Source organism: Toxotes jaculatrix, chromosome 7 (assembly GCF_017976425.1).
Source record: "Toxotes jaculatrix isolate fToxJac2 chromosome 7, fToxJac2.pri, whole genome shotgun sequence".
NCBI classification, from domain to species: domain Eukaryota; kingdom Metazoa; phylum Chordata; class Actinopteri; family Toxotidae; genus Toxotes; species Toxotes jaculatrix.
The window spans coordinates 28,163,912-28,178,154 of record NC_054400.1 but is presented as its reverse complement, the minus strand read 5'-3'; the positions used below and the strand labels follow the sequence as shown (position 1 = coordinate 28,178,154).

General features: G+C 43.6%; 2 protein-coding genes across 2 annotated transcripts; one reads left to right on the top strand and one right to left on the bottom strand.

Moving 5' to 3' along the window:
• The first annotated feature begins 2,790 nt into the window (after nt 1-2,790).
• tubb2b (tubulin, beta 2b) lies at nt 2,791-5,461 on the top strand. Its single transcript, XM_041043242.1, has 4 exons — nt 2,791-2,932; nt 3,851-3,959; nt 4,048-4,158; nt 4,283-5,461. The coding sequence occupies exons 1-4, from the start codon at nt 2,876-2,878 to the stop codon at nt 5,341-5,343; spliced, it is 1,338 nt and encodes a 445-aa protein (XP_040899176.1). The 5' UTR covers nt 2,791-2,875; the 3' UTR covers nt 5,344-5,461.
• A 22-nt stretch (nt 5,462-5,483) lies between these two features.
• On the bottom strand, nt 5,484-7,425 carry bcl2l16 (BCL2 like 16). The gene is made up of 3 exons (XM_041043243.1): nt 7,319-7,425; nt 6,607-7,217; nt 5,484-6,327 (listed from the first exon to the last, which is right to left on the bottom strand). Exons 2-3 carry the CDS (start codon nt 7,087-7,089, stop codon nt 6,199-6,201), a joined length of 612 nt encoding a protein of 203 aa, XP_040899177.1. The 5' UTR covers nt 7,090-7,217; nt 7,319-7,425; the 3' UTR covers nt 5,484-6,198.
• Nucleotides 7,426-14,243: the final 6,818 nt, after the last annotated feature.

The window sequence follows — 14,243 nt, the reverse complement described above, 5'->3', positions numbered from 1 at the left end:
CGTGTTACTGTGCTGTAAGCACACTGTGGGAAGTGCCTCGTCCTGATGTACTGTACCTGCTCATAAAAAAAGCATCAAACAGCAAAATCTCCTCCCAGTGCACTGAAAGCTTTTCCTGGCTGGCTCAAGCTGTCACCACAAACCACTCAATGCACACTCTTCATCCTCCCAAAGAAAGAGGTCAATGAATAATTGATCAGTTATAGCACAAAGGCAGCAGACTGCAGAGAAACAAAACTGATTTAGATCAAAGAGAATATCCACTGAGTCCTCAGGCTGCCTGCAGTACTGTCCCACTCACGTAGCCTACTGGAATATACTCATATGTTAGACAGTGCAATGAATCTAGTCGGTGTTAGCGGGGCTGTAACCAGGACTTTAGAAATACTGAGCTTGTAGGTTCAGATTCCCACAGCAGAACCCCACCCATCCAAAAAATGTTTTGACTAGCAACCAATTGAATTCTGTAAAATCTCAAGTCACAAAATTCTTTCATTTATACATTTAACTGTTTAATTATGTTTGTCTGTCATTTTTATTTTCACACATGATGATCTGGTAGCCAGACCTAATATTTAGCGGGTATAATCCATCCATTCTCTATACAGCGTGGGAGCTGGAGCCTATCCCAGCTGACTACGGGCGAGAGGCGGGGTACACCCTGCACTGTTCGCCAGTCAAGCGCAGGGCTGACACACAGATCACAACACAGACCACCACACACACTCACACCTAGGGGCAATGTGGAGTAGAGAGGATTGTGGGAGGAAGCTGGAGTACCTGGAGCAAACGCCACACAGAAGAGCCCAGACCGGGGTTCGAACCTGGAACCCTCTTGCTGTGAGGCACTTGCACCGTGCCACCCTTTAGCAGGTATAACGCTCTACATTTTCAGTTTAGTGTGTTGTTAGTTTGGAGCATCACTGGATCACCACAGTGATTACAATTCATCCTAAGGAAGACATGAATGTGTGTACCCAAAGTTATGGAAATGCATCCTAGAGTTGTTGAGACATTTAACTAAAAAACACAAATGTCATCCTCAAAATACACACCAGGAAAAGTCAGCCCGAATCATTAGGAATCATCCTCTGAGCACCACAAACATGTACAAACATGCCATGACAATCTATTCAATAGCTGCTGAGATATGTGGACATACGGAAGAATAGAGCACATCCATTCTCTGGCTCCAACAACAGCAGCACCACCTCAAGAGCTGGTGGGAATTCAGTGTTACTGTGAACCCTGGTCCTTTACTGGAGGATCCTCAGACCTGCTATGTCTCCCAGCTACAGACAGCAATAATGGTAGTTACACGTCACCTTCCCATTGCAGAATACTTTTGCTAAATAGCCTTAAGTCATGAGTTTACAGTGCAATGTACCTGAGCTAAACACTGTGGGTCAGTCAGCCCAAATGTCTCCATGTCAACTTGTCAAATTTTGGCCAACAATTTCAGCAAGCACACTGAAAAGCAACAAGGCCCAATGAAGAGAAGGGAATAGTGCTGCAATACAAGTTAACTGGTCATATTTGCTTGTATCCTGACTCATCCTGTCTGTGACATGTATCTCATGGAGCAAACAGAGAAGGCCTTTGTGTGTCAGGTTACAATGCACACAGAGACTACGAGCATGACCTACATTCTGTACGATATGACAGGAGTGGTGATCATGTAAAAACACCCAAGCCCAGGCTGAGAGAACATGAATTCATAATTCATATCCATCCATTTCTATTCATACACCCCCAGAAAGCCTTTACTTGTCAGCACAAGAACTAATCTACATAAAAATGTACGGTATGTACAAATACTGTCCTAAAGGCTCGGTAGCTCCATGGAAAGCTTATATAAAGCCCTGTGCTAATGCACAAAAATCTGCAATGCCGACTGGGAAATCCTAATCGTCATGGCGACAGCTACCTGGGAATGATGAGCTTCCTGGCAACTGCACGATGGAGGAGCTCTGGCATCTATAACTAAATTCACAGACATGCACATACTTCTATTTTGTCCATAGATTGTGTCTGAGCAGCTTCTGTTTCATTCTGATAAGTATATTCATACTTTATCTTCAGGATCAACCGTGAATCTGTAAGATTCTCTGTCTGACATGGGAAAAAAAGCTGAGTTAAAAGCCTACATTCAGACTGGGAAAAGAAAGCAAGTTTAAAAAACCGCACACCAACTCACACATGACCACAAAGTGAACCATAGAGAGGGGAACTAATCTGTGAAATAAGCTTCTGTTGTGCTAAGCTGGGATGAAAAACTGTAGACTACTAGGCCCAAAAGGCACATGACTGAAAATCACTGTTGTAGCTAAAACTGAGTCATGGTCAGTCTTATTGCTACAGTTTCCGCTAGTGAAACTGGTTCACTGTATTCTCTTAGGCAGCCACGTAGCCTGTGGCTAATTAGCAGTCAGCTAAGTTTGCTGTCTTATAATTGATCACATAAACGTATTTCCTGTTGAGTGCCGTAAAAAAAAAAAAAAGAATCACTGTCTTCAATACAAGTTAAGGTACGGCAGTGAAATGCAGAATAAAGTCTGACATCAGTGTCGCATATCTCCTCCGCCATCATGAGGGAAGTAGGCCAACGTCTACAGATTAGACCTTAGACACACGTTTTAGATGAATGTGACTGACAGTCGAATTGGACCAATGGCGGTTGAGTATTTGAACATTTGACTGGCCGAAATTTGTGTCTGTAAATAGTGCTGGTGCGTATCAGCCAATAGACATTCGAGCTGAGGCATAAAGGGTGGGTTAGATTTTCGTATAAAAGAGACAGTTGAGTCACTGTGCACGCACATTAAGAAAGCTAAAGTCGTTTGTGTGAAGGTCTAGTCTACCTCCGGAAAGAAAAATGAGGGAAATCGTGCATCTGCAGGCCGGCCAGTGCGGAAACCAGATTGGTGCCAAGGTTTGAAAATTATATTTATATTTTGACCACTAAATTGAGTTATTTTACGTAGAAACGCTGTATTCTTTGCTCTAGGAGCCGGTGCTTTGTGCCCATACGCGTCCCAGAAACCACACCCTGGGAATATCAATGTGTCCTACTTATCAAATATTCCCTTTAACGTTAAATCTAATCTTAATCCGTTTTGGGGATGTCGTTAGGACCGGAATGCGTCGAAGTATAGACTTAAAAAAAACATTAAAATTAATTTTGACATGTTGTAAAATTTCAATCGATATAGTTTAGAAAGATAATGAGCATTTTAGAAGCCATTAGAAATCGGATCCAACGTTTCTGACGGTATTTATATTGAAGTATTTTGGCTTGACAAAACCATTGTTCTTAAGCAACCCTGGGTGCAGTGCGAAAAAAAGGAAGTGAGAATTATCGATTAAAAAAAATCAAAGCGCTTTATCCTATAACGTCGCCTGATCGGTATGGTACTATGTATGTTAATAAAGTATATTTTCACCCTTTTGTCAATGTATTTGTAAGTTGTCTTTGTATGATAGAGCAGTTCCCGGCTGATTGAGGCCTACTTGGCAGTGCCTTTTGAACTGCGCCCGGCTTTTGCCTGGAGTAGGCGGTGTTGGCGGTTAGTGACGTAGCAGCAAGGAATTTTCAAATTCATAACCACCATGAGTCGCAGCCAATAGGGGGTCAGGCCGCGCGCGCCGAAATCGGCATGGCGGGAAATTAATTTTAAAAATTAATTTAATCTGTAAATATTAATTAAAACATACTATAAAATAAACCATTAAATAGTACATGTGTCAGACTGATGCTTAATGGATGTATGTTGTCTTGTCAAACGAATTTTTTTCGTTGTTGTTTTTTCTCTGGTGCTAATAAAGCTTTGTAAACTTTGTTTCTTTACAGTTTTGGGAGGTCATCAGTGATGAGCATGGTATTGACCCAACAGGAACATACCATGGTGACAGTGACCTGCAGCTTGACAGGATCAATGTTTACTACAATGAGGCCTCAGGTTAGTCAAGTGCAGCCTTAATTTTAGTTTTTAATTGCATGTTTCACTTAAACTTTACATTGTCTCTAACCTCTTCTGATTTTTGCAGGTGGTAAATATGTCCCCCGTGCTGTCCTGGTGGACTTGGAGCCAGGCACCATGGACTCTGTGAGGTCTGGACCTTTTGGCCAGGTCTTCAGACCAGACAACTTTGTTTTTGGTAAGTTTTTTTTGTGTGTGTGTGGATATATAAATAATATGTATAGTGAATTTGGAGTTTTTCATCCACATCTCATGATGCACCCTGAGCTCTGTGAATCCTAATTTTACTTCTTGCTTTACAGGCCAGAGTGGTGCTGGCAACAACTGGGCTAAGGGTCACTACACTGAGGGTGCAGAGCTGGTGGACTCTGTCCTGGATGTGGTGAGGAAGGAGGCAGAAAGCTGTGACTGCCTGCAGGGCTTCCAGCTCACACACTCCCTGGGTGGTGGTACAGGCTCCGGTATGGGAACCCTGCTCATCAGCAAGATCCGTGAAGAGTACCCTGACCGTATCATGAACACCTTCAGTGTGGTGCCTTCTCCAAAAGTATCAGACACAGTTGTTGAGCCCTACAATGCCACACTATCAGTCCACCAGCTTGTAGAAAACACAGATGAGACCTACTGCATCGACAATGAGGCCCTATACGACATCTGTTTCCGCACCCTCAAACTCACAACCCCTTCATACGGTGACCTCAACCACTTGGTCTCCGCCACCATGAGCGGTGTCACCACCTGCCTCAGGTTCCCTGGACAGCTCAACGCTGACCTGCGCAAGTTGGCTGTAAACATGGTGCCATTCCCCCGTCTGCACTTCTTCATGCCCGGTTTTGCTCCCCTCACAAGCAGAGGCAGCCAGCAGTACAGATCACTCACTGTGCCAGAGCTCACCCAGCAGATGTTCGACGCCAAGAACATGATGGCTGCCTGCGACCCACGTCACGGCCGCTACCTGACAGTGGCTGCCATCTTCCGTGGCCGCATGTCCATGAAGGAGGTGGATGAGCAGATGCTGAATGTGCAGAACAAGAACAGCAGCTACTTCGTCGAATGGATCCCCAACAACGTGAAGACCGCCGTCTGCGACATTCCTCCCCGTGGCCTCAAGATGGCTGCCACCTTCATTGGCAACAGCACAGCCATCCAGGAGCTGTTCAAGCGCATTTCTGAGCAGTTCACAGCTATGTTCAGGCGCAAAGCTTTCCTCCATTGGTACACAGGTGAGGGTATGGATGAGATGGAGTTCACCGAGGCAGAGAGCAACATGAACGACCTGGTCTCTGAGTACCAACAGTACCAGGATGCCACTGCTGAGGAGGAGGGAGAGTTTGAGGAGGAGGGTGAGGAGGAGCTGGCCTAAATCTAAGATTTTTACAAAGCTCTGCTGTTGTATCTTTTCAGTGAAATGTAACGTTCCAAGTCTTTTCCAGTCTTCAGTGTTCTGTCTGCTGTTCATGTTAATAAAAAGTTCTCCTGCATATTTGCCTTCCTGGTTTTTAATGACTTGGTTTATTATAAAATCCTTAATTGACATCATGTACAGGTTTAAGGTAATGGTAGATCAGGAGCTTTTTATTTGAGCAAAAGTTTAATAAAGTTGGTGGCTTAGCAACTATTTGAATAATTGCTAATAAGTCTGAGTTGATGTTCACAGAACAGTAGCTTGTATTGTGCTGTCCTCATATAAGTTTTGAATTTACTCAGCAGTTTAACAGCTTGATGTTTATTTCCTTTGAGTAGTTAGACAAAACTTAATTAGCCATATGGTGAAAATACGAATGCAGCTGATGAGTTTTCAAGGCTCTTGCAGCATAACTGAACCATAAATCCAGTCCATGAGCCTGGTCAGTCTGCTCTGTAATCCTGACTGACTACATGTAGACTTTGTGCACAGCTGACATGAAGCTCAGAGCGGATATATTTATAATACCAGATCAAAGTCCATATGCTCCTGTGCAAACATTGTTAGCTCACAGTTTTTGCCACGTGATACTTGGAATGGCTTAAATGTTCCTTACATCACAGGTTTGTACATTGTTATCACAACATTATATGTGCAGTAAATGACATGTGAATTACTGTGACTATATGTATGAGTTCTTAACTGACTTACAAGTTTCCATAGAATTAAAACCATAAAATGCCTCTGCAGACTCCAGTGTGGTAGTATGTTCTTGGAGAGTTTCTGGTTGTGGTCACTAGGTGGCAGTGCTGGCTAAGCTATTCTTTTCCACAACACGTAGGCGAGGATGCTCACGGCCAATGCCAGCAGTGTCCAACAGCACACCCTCTTCACCTGGCCCTCCAAGTCCTGCTTCTCTCCAAAGCGAGACACAAAGCCACTCTGTGAGGAACAAGTAAATAGATGAGAGTTTCAGTACAATATGTAGTGATAATAGGATGTCCCTTACAAAAGATACAAACACAGCTAAAATTTAATTATTTACTAAAGTGGCATCACCTGGGCCAGCACTCTGCTTCAATGTGGAAAATATAAATTTGTAGTCTGAGTTAAAAATTAGGGCCATGTTGCATATTTTTAAAGTACGTGGATGCTATGTTAATGAGAATCAGCTTCTCTCATCTTCTCTGTACATGTAGATTTTCACTTGTCAACACTTACCCATCCTCCCTTGCCTTGTATCTCAGGGCAGATGACCCTCTCTACGTAAGCCCCCACACACTCCTTCAGCTGGGGCAGGACCCCAGTCATGCCCCTCTCATGGCAGTGCAGGGCCATCTGGCCAGCCAGCACATACACCGACAGCACTGCGCTCCAGGCCAGGTCCCTGCGGCGCCCACCAGGGGCAGGGGGAAAGAAGTGCTCATCAAGGATGCTCATGAGCATAGGGCAGGCCGTGTTCTCCGTCACATCCTGGAAGACACGAGGCCAGCGCCTGAAGAAGATGGGGAAACGGGTGAGGAGCTCGTCACCGGCGTGGCGCAGGGCTGCGGTGCAGGCTGTCGGGGCAGGACCCATGGTCCCATCTGCCCCCCCTGTGGTTACATAGTCTATGTAGTCATGGGCCATCAGAAAAGCCTCTCTCACCAGCGGATCAGGACTGTTCAGGCCCAGTCTGGCCTCTGGTTCCTCCGACTGACACATGATTGCCTCTAACTGCCACTTCACTAATCACCAAGCTGTACTCTCATTAGGCGATAGCTGACAGCTCATTTCCAAGCAGCACAGCCATTCTTTAAGTCACACCAGTCTGCCATGGTGGTGCAGGAACTCTGTTAATGTGAAATGTAAAAAATGACATTAGTGAAGAGGGGAATAAACATGCACACTGCACTGCCATGTCTGATAAGGAAACACAGTATGTACAACTCACCTTCTCTTCTTTAAGACAAACACACGGCAGCTCTAAGGGAACAGCCAGCAGGTGAACGAGTGTCGGGGTCCAGAGGAGTCTGTCTGTATGTGTTGCAGTCAGACTGGGTCACCCAGTCCCCTTACTGGCTAAATATAGAGCCCTTGTTGGAAACTGACACTGATCTCCAACCTCATGTGCACAATCATAGCTGTTCCTGACACACATCCCCATTCCAACACAAGCAGTGGAGCTAAATAAAGAGCACAGAGGACCTGCAAGCCTGAGGAGGACCAGGTTATAGCTTTACAGTGGAAGAGCGTTTGGGTGAGTTACAGCAGATGAGTGGAGATGAGGCAGGAGGGACAGAGGGACGGAGGGAGGTTTAACAGTGTGCATATAATCAGAACGTCTTACAGGAGAATGTGAAACCTTTTTTCACTTGACATACTGTGACCACTGTGGTGACTATTTTATTTATTCTTGCTTTGCATTTATATGAAATGATCATTTTATCACAATGACCAGCAGTGGAAAGTAACTTTAAACATTTTACTCAAGTACTGCATAAGAACAGTTTAGAGGTACTTGTACTTCAACTTGTGCTTCACTGTTTTTATGCTCTATACATCTGCTACTCTGCATTTGAGAGGGAAAATCAATTATTTGACAATAATTAATTACATAAAAAAGCCTCTGATAATATAATTATATAAAATAAAAGATGCTATAGACTGAACAACCTAACAGTATATTGAAGTAGTTAAAATTAGCTCTACCTTGACCAACAGTAGAACTCTACTCACACGTTTCAACACGTTTGTGGATGATTCTTCTGTACATGAGTAAGATTTTGAATGCAGGACCACTGTACATGGGATATTAGCCAGTGAGGCTAAGAAGTTGCTAACAAGGCTAAAGGCCTTTTTCACTGAAGCCATTTTGACACGTCACAGCAGGAAGAGCACAGGTGTAAATAATCAGATGGATAATGACTGAGTTCCATGTAGCTGCTTCATTTTAATGGTCCTGGTTTAATACAGGCTGACCCACTGTCAACAGAGCCAGTGTTAAAGTACAACATGCCTTTATTTTAGGTACATTCTGCCTTTTTCCACTCCACTGATTGGTGCAGATCCTTCAATGACACATATCTCGATCAGAATCTCAAGCAGAACCCTGAATCAGGGATCACCCCAGTGGTGGGGTGTATTAGTGAAAAGCAGGAGTCAGAGTAGCATGCTGGAGATCTTCTACCAGTCTGTGGCAGAGCGTGTCATCTACTTGGCCGTGGGGCAGCATCTGTGCCGCTCACCCACAAGGCCGGGACCAATCAGTCGGTCCGTTGGTCGGAAACCTGGGGACGCATGAGTCGATGAGCAGCAGGAGGTCGCTGCTTTTCGTCATGGACAGTCCATCCCATCCCCTCCATGACACACTGCAGAGACAGAGGAGCTTGTTTTCTCATTCACCTCTGCTGTCACAAAGAATGTTTCAGATAATCCTTCCTACCATTCGCCATGATACTGTACAACAGCTCACCCCTGTGTGACAGCTGAACACACTGCTGCACTACCATCTGTACAAACTGTCTGTATCATACTGCTTCGACTATACACTGCCATTTTACACAGTTCTTATTGCTCTTATATTTTTATATGTTCTTATATTTTTATTTTTATTGATTGCTGTTTTTTGACGTGTCCATTGTATTCAATATCTGACTCTGCAGGTATTGCAATCCTGCCGATGTGGTTTTTAATTTTTAATTCTATTGTTACCCCCAGTTTACCTCATGGGATCAGTAATATCTATCTCTCGATCTGTCTGTCTGGAGACAAATATTTCGAAACCTGCACAAATAAAACCCAAACTATCTGCGTGGAGAAATACCACCACGAGTTAGTGAGTGCAGTCAGACTTGGGTTTCACCACATGGGAGCAGTAATGTATTACTAGATACACACTGTCTCTCAGCTCTCATTTACCATTGTGTGTGTGGGTGTGTGTGTGTGTGTGAATATTTTGGGGAGGGAGGGATTGAGTGGTACGCATTTAGTCATATATGGCAAATTAAATCTTCCCACATGTTCACCAGTAATTTAATCTTATCTCTATCTATAAACTAAGAATATATGTAAATGCAGGTGTGAAGAGCCACTCTAATTCCATTCAAGCAAATGTATTCAAATTATGGATAATGCCTATAAGAGCTCTCCCATGGACCAACACTCAGGCACAAGTCTAAATCTACACTGTCCTTTAAGAGATACCACTCCTTTTATGATAAGGCTTATGTGTCACATGGGGATCAATCGGATGCTCTGTGTATTGCATTTATATTCGTTGTTAATATACTGATTTATAGCAGAGCAAAGACATGATCAAGTGGTACCATTAGTGGCTCTGTGTTCTCTGGCCATCTGGCGCTGCGTACATTGTGAATGTGCATGGGAGGGAAGATAAGGCTAACCATCCAGAAAGAACCCTAACCTACCCCCTTCACAAAGACACACACACACACATACACACATACACACTGCTTCAGATGTACTATTAGGGCGAGTGTGTAAAATGGCTACCTAGTTGTTCCCCATTGCTGAGCCACCGAGCAAGGGGAAGTGACATGGTTGATAAAGGCTGCTATCAGGCCTCTCATATGTTCATGTGGCAACATCTGCAAGCAGGGGAAACTTCCTGTCTCCTGTGGAGAGGATTTTCATGTGTACACAGTTGCATTGGTAAGGAAGGTGCGAGATGAACAGGAAACATGCTGTAACTCACTGTTGCTGCTTGGCTCCATGGAACATTTTTCTCGAGGCGTTGTGAGGCTAATGTGAGCTCACAGTGCTAACATGCTGATGTTTAGAGGTTATAATGTTTACCAAGTTTATATAAAGCACTAAACACACAGCACAGGTGAGGCTGATGGGAATGTCACTGGTGCAAGATCAGGGGGGCGTGTATGTTTGTGTGTGTGTGTGTACCAAATATCAACCAATCCATCCAATGGTTGTTGACACTTTTCAGTCTAGACCAAAGTGTTGGACCCACTGACCCACTCATGTCACCATCACTGGCCCCGACATTACAGACATATTAACCTTCTGGGGGACCTGAGGGCAATCATTTATCGTCATGCCCCTTATTTACCCCCACAGTGCATAGCAACTTCATCATTTCTAAGGACAACAGATAGCTGAGTGACAGAAAATGAAGCAGTAACAATTATGATAATTAATTGCTTAAAAACTTTTGAAGTGAAAATTCTCAGTTTCAATCTTTTAAAATATGAAATTTTTATTCATCTTCTACTAAATTCAGTATCTTTGGACTGAGAAAACAAGCTGTTTGAATATGTAAAATTGGGCTTTGTGGAATTTTGATGAGCACTATTTTTATATCTGACATTTAATATACTAAATGATTAATCAATTAATAAGGAAAATAACCAGCAGATGAATCTGTAATGAATATCATCATTAGATGCAGCCCCTGCAGTACTGCCATGCTGGAACAACATGAGCTGGTCTCAGCAAATTGCTGAACCCTTCTACAATTAATCAAAAACTCAAATTGAGTGAACTGGGGGTTACTGGGATCTGTGCAGGTCTAGGGTCCTCTTGTGAGCTGGTTGGTCATCCAGCTCACCTGACAGGTGTTGTAGGTTATGTACTTGCTTGCTTTGTTTTTAGTTTCAGCTGTTAATCCTCTCCTCCTGTTGCTTCATTTAAATAAACCAGAGGAAAAGTTCATTAATCAGTGTATTATCAACAGTAATTCAGCTGCACAGTTCTAACCTTGGATCAGGGGATAAGAGAGTTTCTCCCAACAAAAAAAAAAAAAAAAAGAAATGTGTTGATAAGGTCCAGAAAGGCCCCTGAATGGCTGGATACTGCTATCATGGATCACACAACCCTCCTCTAATGAACACAATAGTTCCATTTCTGTCTTTTTGCATCCCTGCTGAGGTGTTTTTGTCGCTGCATATCTGCTCCATGACACAACACATCTCACACACAAAATATCTGCTACAATTTAATCCACAGCATCACGAACCTTCCCTCTCTGCTAATAGAGGAACACAATGCAAATGGAAGAGGAGTTTTTAACTGAAGGTGACAGTGATCAGTGAGATGAAGCGTGCATTGCCACAGAGCAAAATTTAACCACTTTGCAAAGCAGAAACAGCGCAGTCTTGTTCTGCTGAATGGAACAATGCAGCCTGTGTGTGTGTGTGTGGGCGCGCGTGTGTGTTTGCCTGTTATCTTTAAGCAGCATAAGAGTATCTTTCGCTCTCAGGAAGTAGCTTATCAACATCTACACAGAAGTTGAAATGCACTTTGAAGTTCCTACCCATTGCAAAAAAAAAAAGCCTCCAAAAAAAAAAAAAAAAAAAAAAAAACGGAGGCTCCAATAAAAAGCTGCAAGGTGACAGAGAAAGGTTGAACGAGGCAGACAGATGAAAACCGACCTCCTCCTGCTCCTCCCCACCAACCTGCAGTCAAACAATCGCAATCTCCACGCCTCTTTGTTCAGGACTCCCATCAGCCTCACAGTGGGAGGTGTGGTCAGAAAGAGGAGGAAATTGCTCTGAATTTGTGGGTAATTGAAAACACCTATATCCCCCTGTGTCTCCATCACTACCTGCTTTAAAAACCTCCACACCCCTTCTTCTTCCCCGGCGCCCACCTTCTATACCAATACACTCCTAATGGCACCCCTTCCCCATCCTGTCCTCCATCTCCCACTGCACTGAATTGATGCAAACGATTGTGCGCCCATTTGCTGTCTGGAGGAGAGGTGACCCACTTGTGTGGTTTGCTCACTGTCTCCTGCCCCACCTTCCCCCAATTGCAGGTATTGATGCCCCGCCATTGTTTCCCCCCTGCCCAGGGGGTGGAGTGGTTTGTGGGAAAATTGGGGGACCCCTCAGGTGTTTGATGGCTTTTATCGATTCCAACCAAACTCTCGAGCTCCCATTTACCCTCTGCTACGCCGTACAAGCTTTTTAGATAGAAGCCGTATCTGCAGAGGCAGCTATTGTTAAGTGGTATTATTCTGTTCTACCGATGCATAAGCACAGCTTTTTTTTTTTTTTTCTCATGTGTGGCTGATCAATGCAGACAGAGGGAAATGCGATGTTTCTGCATCTCGAGCTAAAGCTGCTCAACTTTCAAATGCTTCCCATTAACCGCAGCGTCTGTTATAACAAGAAATAAACAACCTCCATCTTTCTCTGTAACACTTTCAGCAGTTAGCCTACAGGGACATTTTAAGGGACACCAAGAAAACAACGGCAATGATGAACACTTTGTAATTCTGTCTCTGAAATCCAGCTAGAAAATGTAAAATGTTGATTTCATTAAATTAATTCACCGATCTGTTTGTATATTTTGAGTTTTTATGTCCCCCGCAGAAATTCTGTGGTGGACACTAAAAATAAAACTGAAAAACACTTTTTGTTTTTTTCTCATATTGATCATAATACAAATCAGATGGGCTTGTAAGTGTTGCTGATCAATGGCAGACACTTCTCTTTCATCTCACTGGCAGATGAGATTTCAGTCTGTCCTAAAGACCCTTTACATGTTGTGCAATAACAGCGAACTGGCAGGTTTGCTGGATGTCACACTTCAAAGCAGTAAAATCTTGGTCACATTCTGTGTCAGACTGTACGATATTAATTTTCGAGGCGCGTCAGACTGTGGTGTCATGAGGTAAACATAGGAGGAAACACATCGACAACCGGCGTCATCCGTAGCACTTTACAGTGTAAGGTCGAGCAGTGTGCATTACTTCATGTTACACAGTGCAAACAGCCAGAGCCATGCTCTGCTGTGTGCACTCTGAGCTTGGACTGGTTTTTCTTACAACCAAAGTTAACACTAATGCAGCTTTTGGCTGTTGAAGCTTCAACAACCAGTATCACTTACAGGTGAAATGACCTGGCAAAGCCATTTCTGCAGGCAGTCAACAAGGTCCGCTCTTCATCACCTAATTGAACAGGCTCAGGTATAATTATAAGACCTGAGGTGAGGTTGAAAACTCGGAGAAAGCGGGCAGGTGGACCTCTGAGCTGAGGTTTTGTTGCAGCACAATCTGCTGCTTTGGTGTAACGTGAACCTTCATGCTCAAATCTCATGGTGTGGTACTGTAACGATTGATTATTTTTTAAATTGCTTAAATGCCTAAAGTTTTCAGCATCATATCTGCGAGATCTTATCACTGTATCTATGCAACATCTGTTTAATTAGATTTTTCTGGGTGGAATTTAACCACTGAGGAAACATCATCTGTCCTCACTACTTTGAATCCTGACTTTCTGCTCCTTTACATTTTTCCTCGCAGGAAGTCAGACTTTCCAACTTTCTTGAAACAAAAATTAGCATGAGCAGCAATAGCCACACAGCTGAAAACACAAAAGCTTGCCACTTACAGAAAGTCAGACTTCAAAAAGTCAAGGAAAAAGACGTCAGGGTACCAGACACACCGACTGATCTCTGGGATGTGCAGAGCAAAAACCGCAGTAATGAGCGCTTAGCACCAAACATGGAGACAAAGTAAAAGAAAAAAAAAAAGGAAAATAACAAGGAACTTGCAGATTACCACTTTAACAGCCTATTGAGATGTGGAACAATCGGCAGCAGCGTGATCCAATTGGAGCGTACAGAAATAGAGCTTTAGAGGCTGTTGTGTTCATTGTTGTGAAGGAGAGGCGAGGTGAGAATTGACTCTCCGGTGCAGAGAGCAGGCTCTCCATGCCAATAACCACCTCTTCATCGGCACCCCTTTGACACCAGCGTTCACCCACTGGAATATATATCACTTTCAAAACCTGCTCTCCAAATATTTAATTTTCAACTTGAGGTGTACCTCTTGTTTATATAACAAAAGCCTCCTCTCAATTAGAGCACCCGGGGGTGGGTGGAAAGCGAGAGTGCAT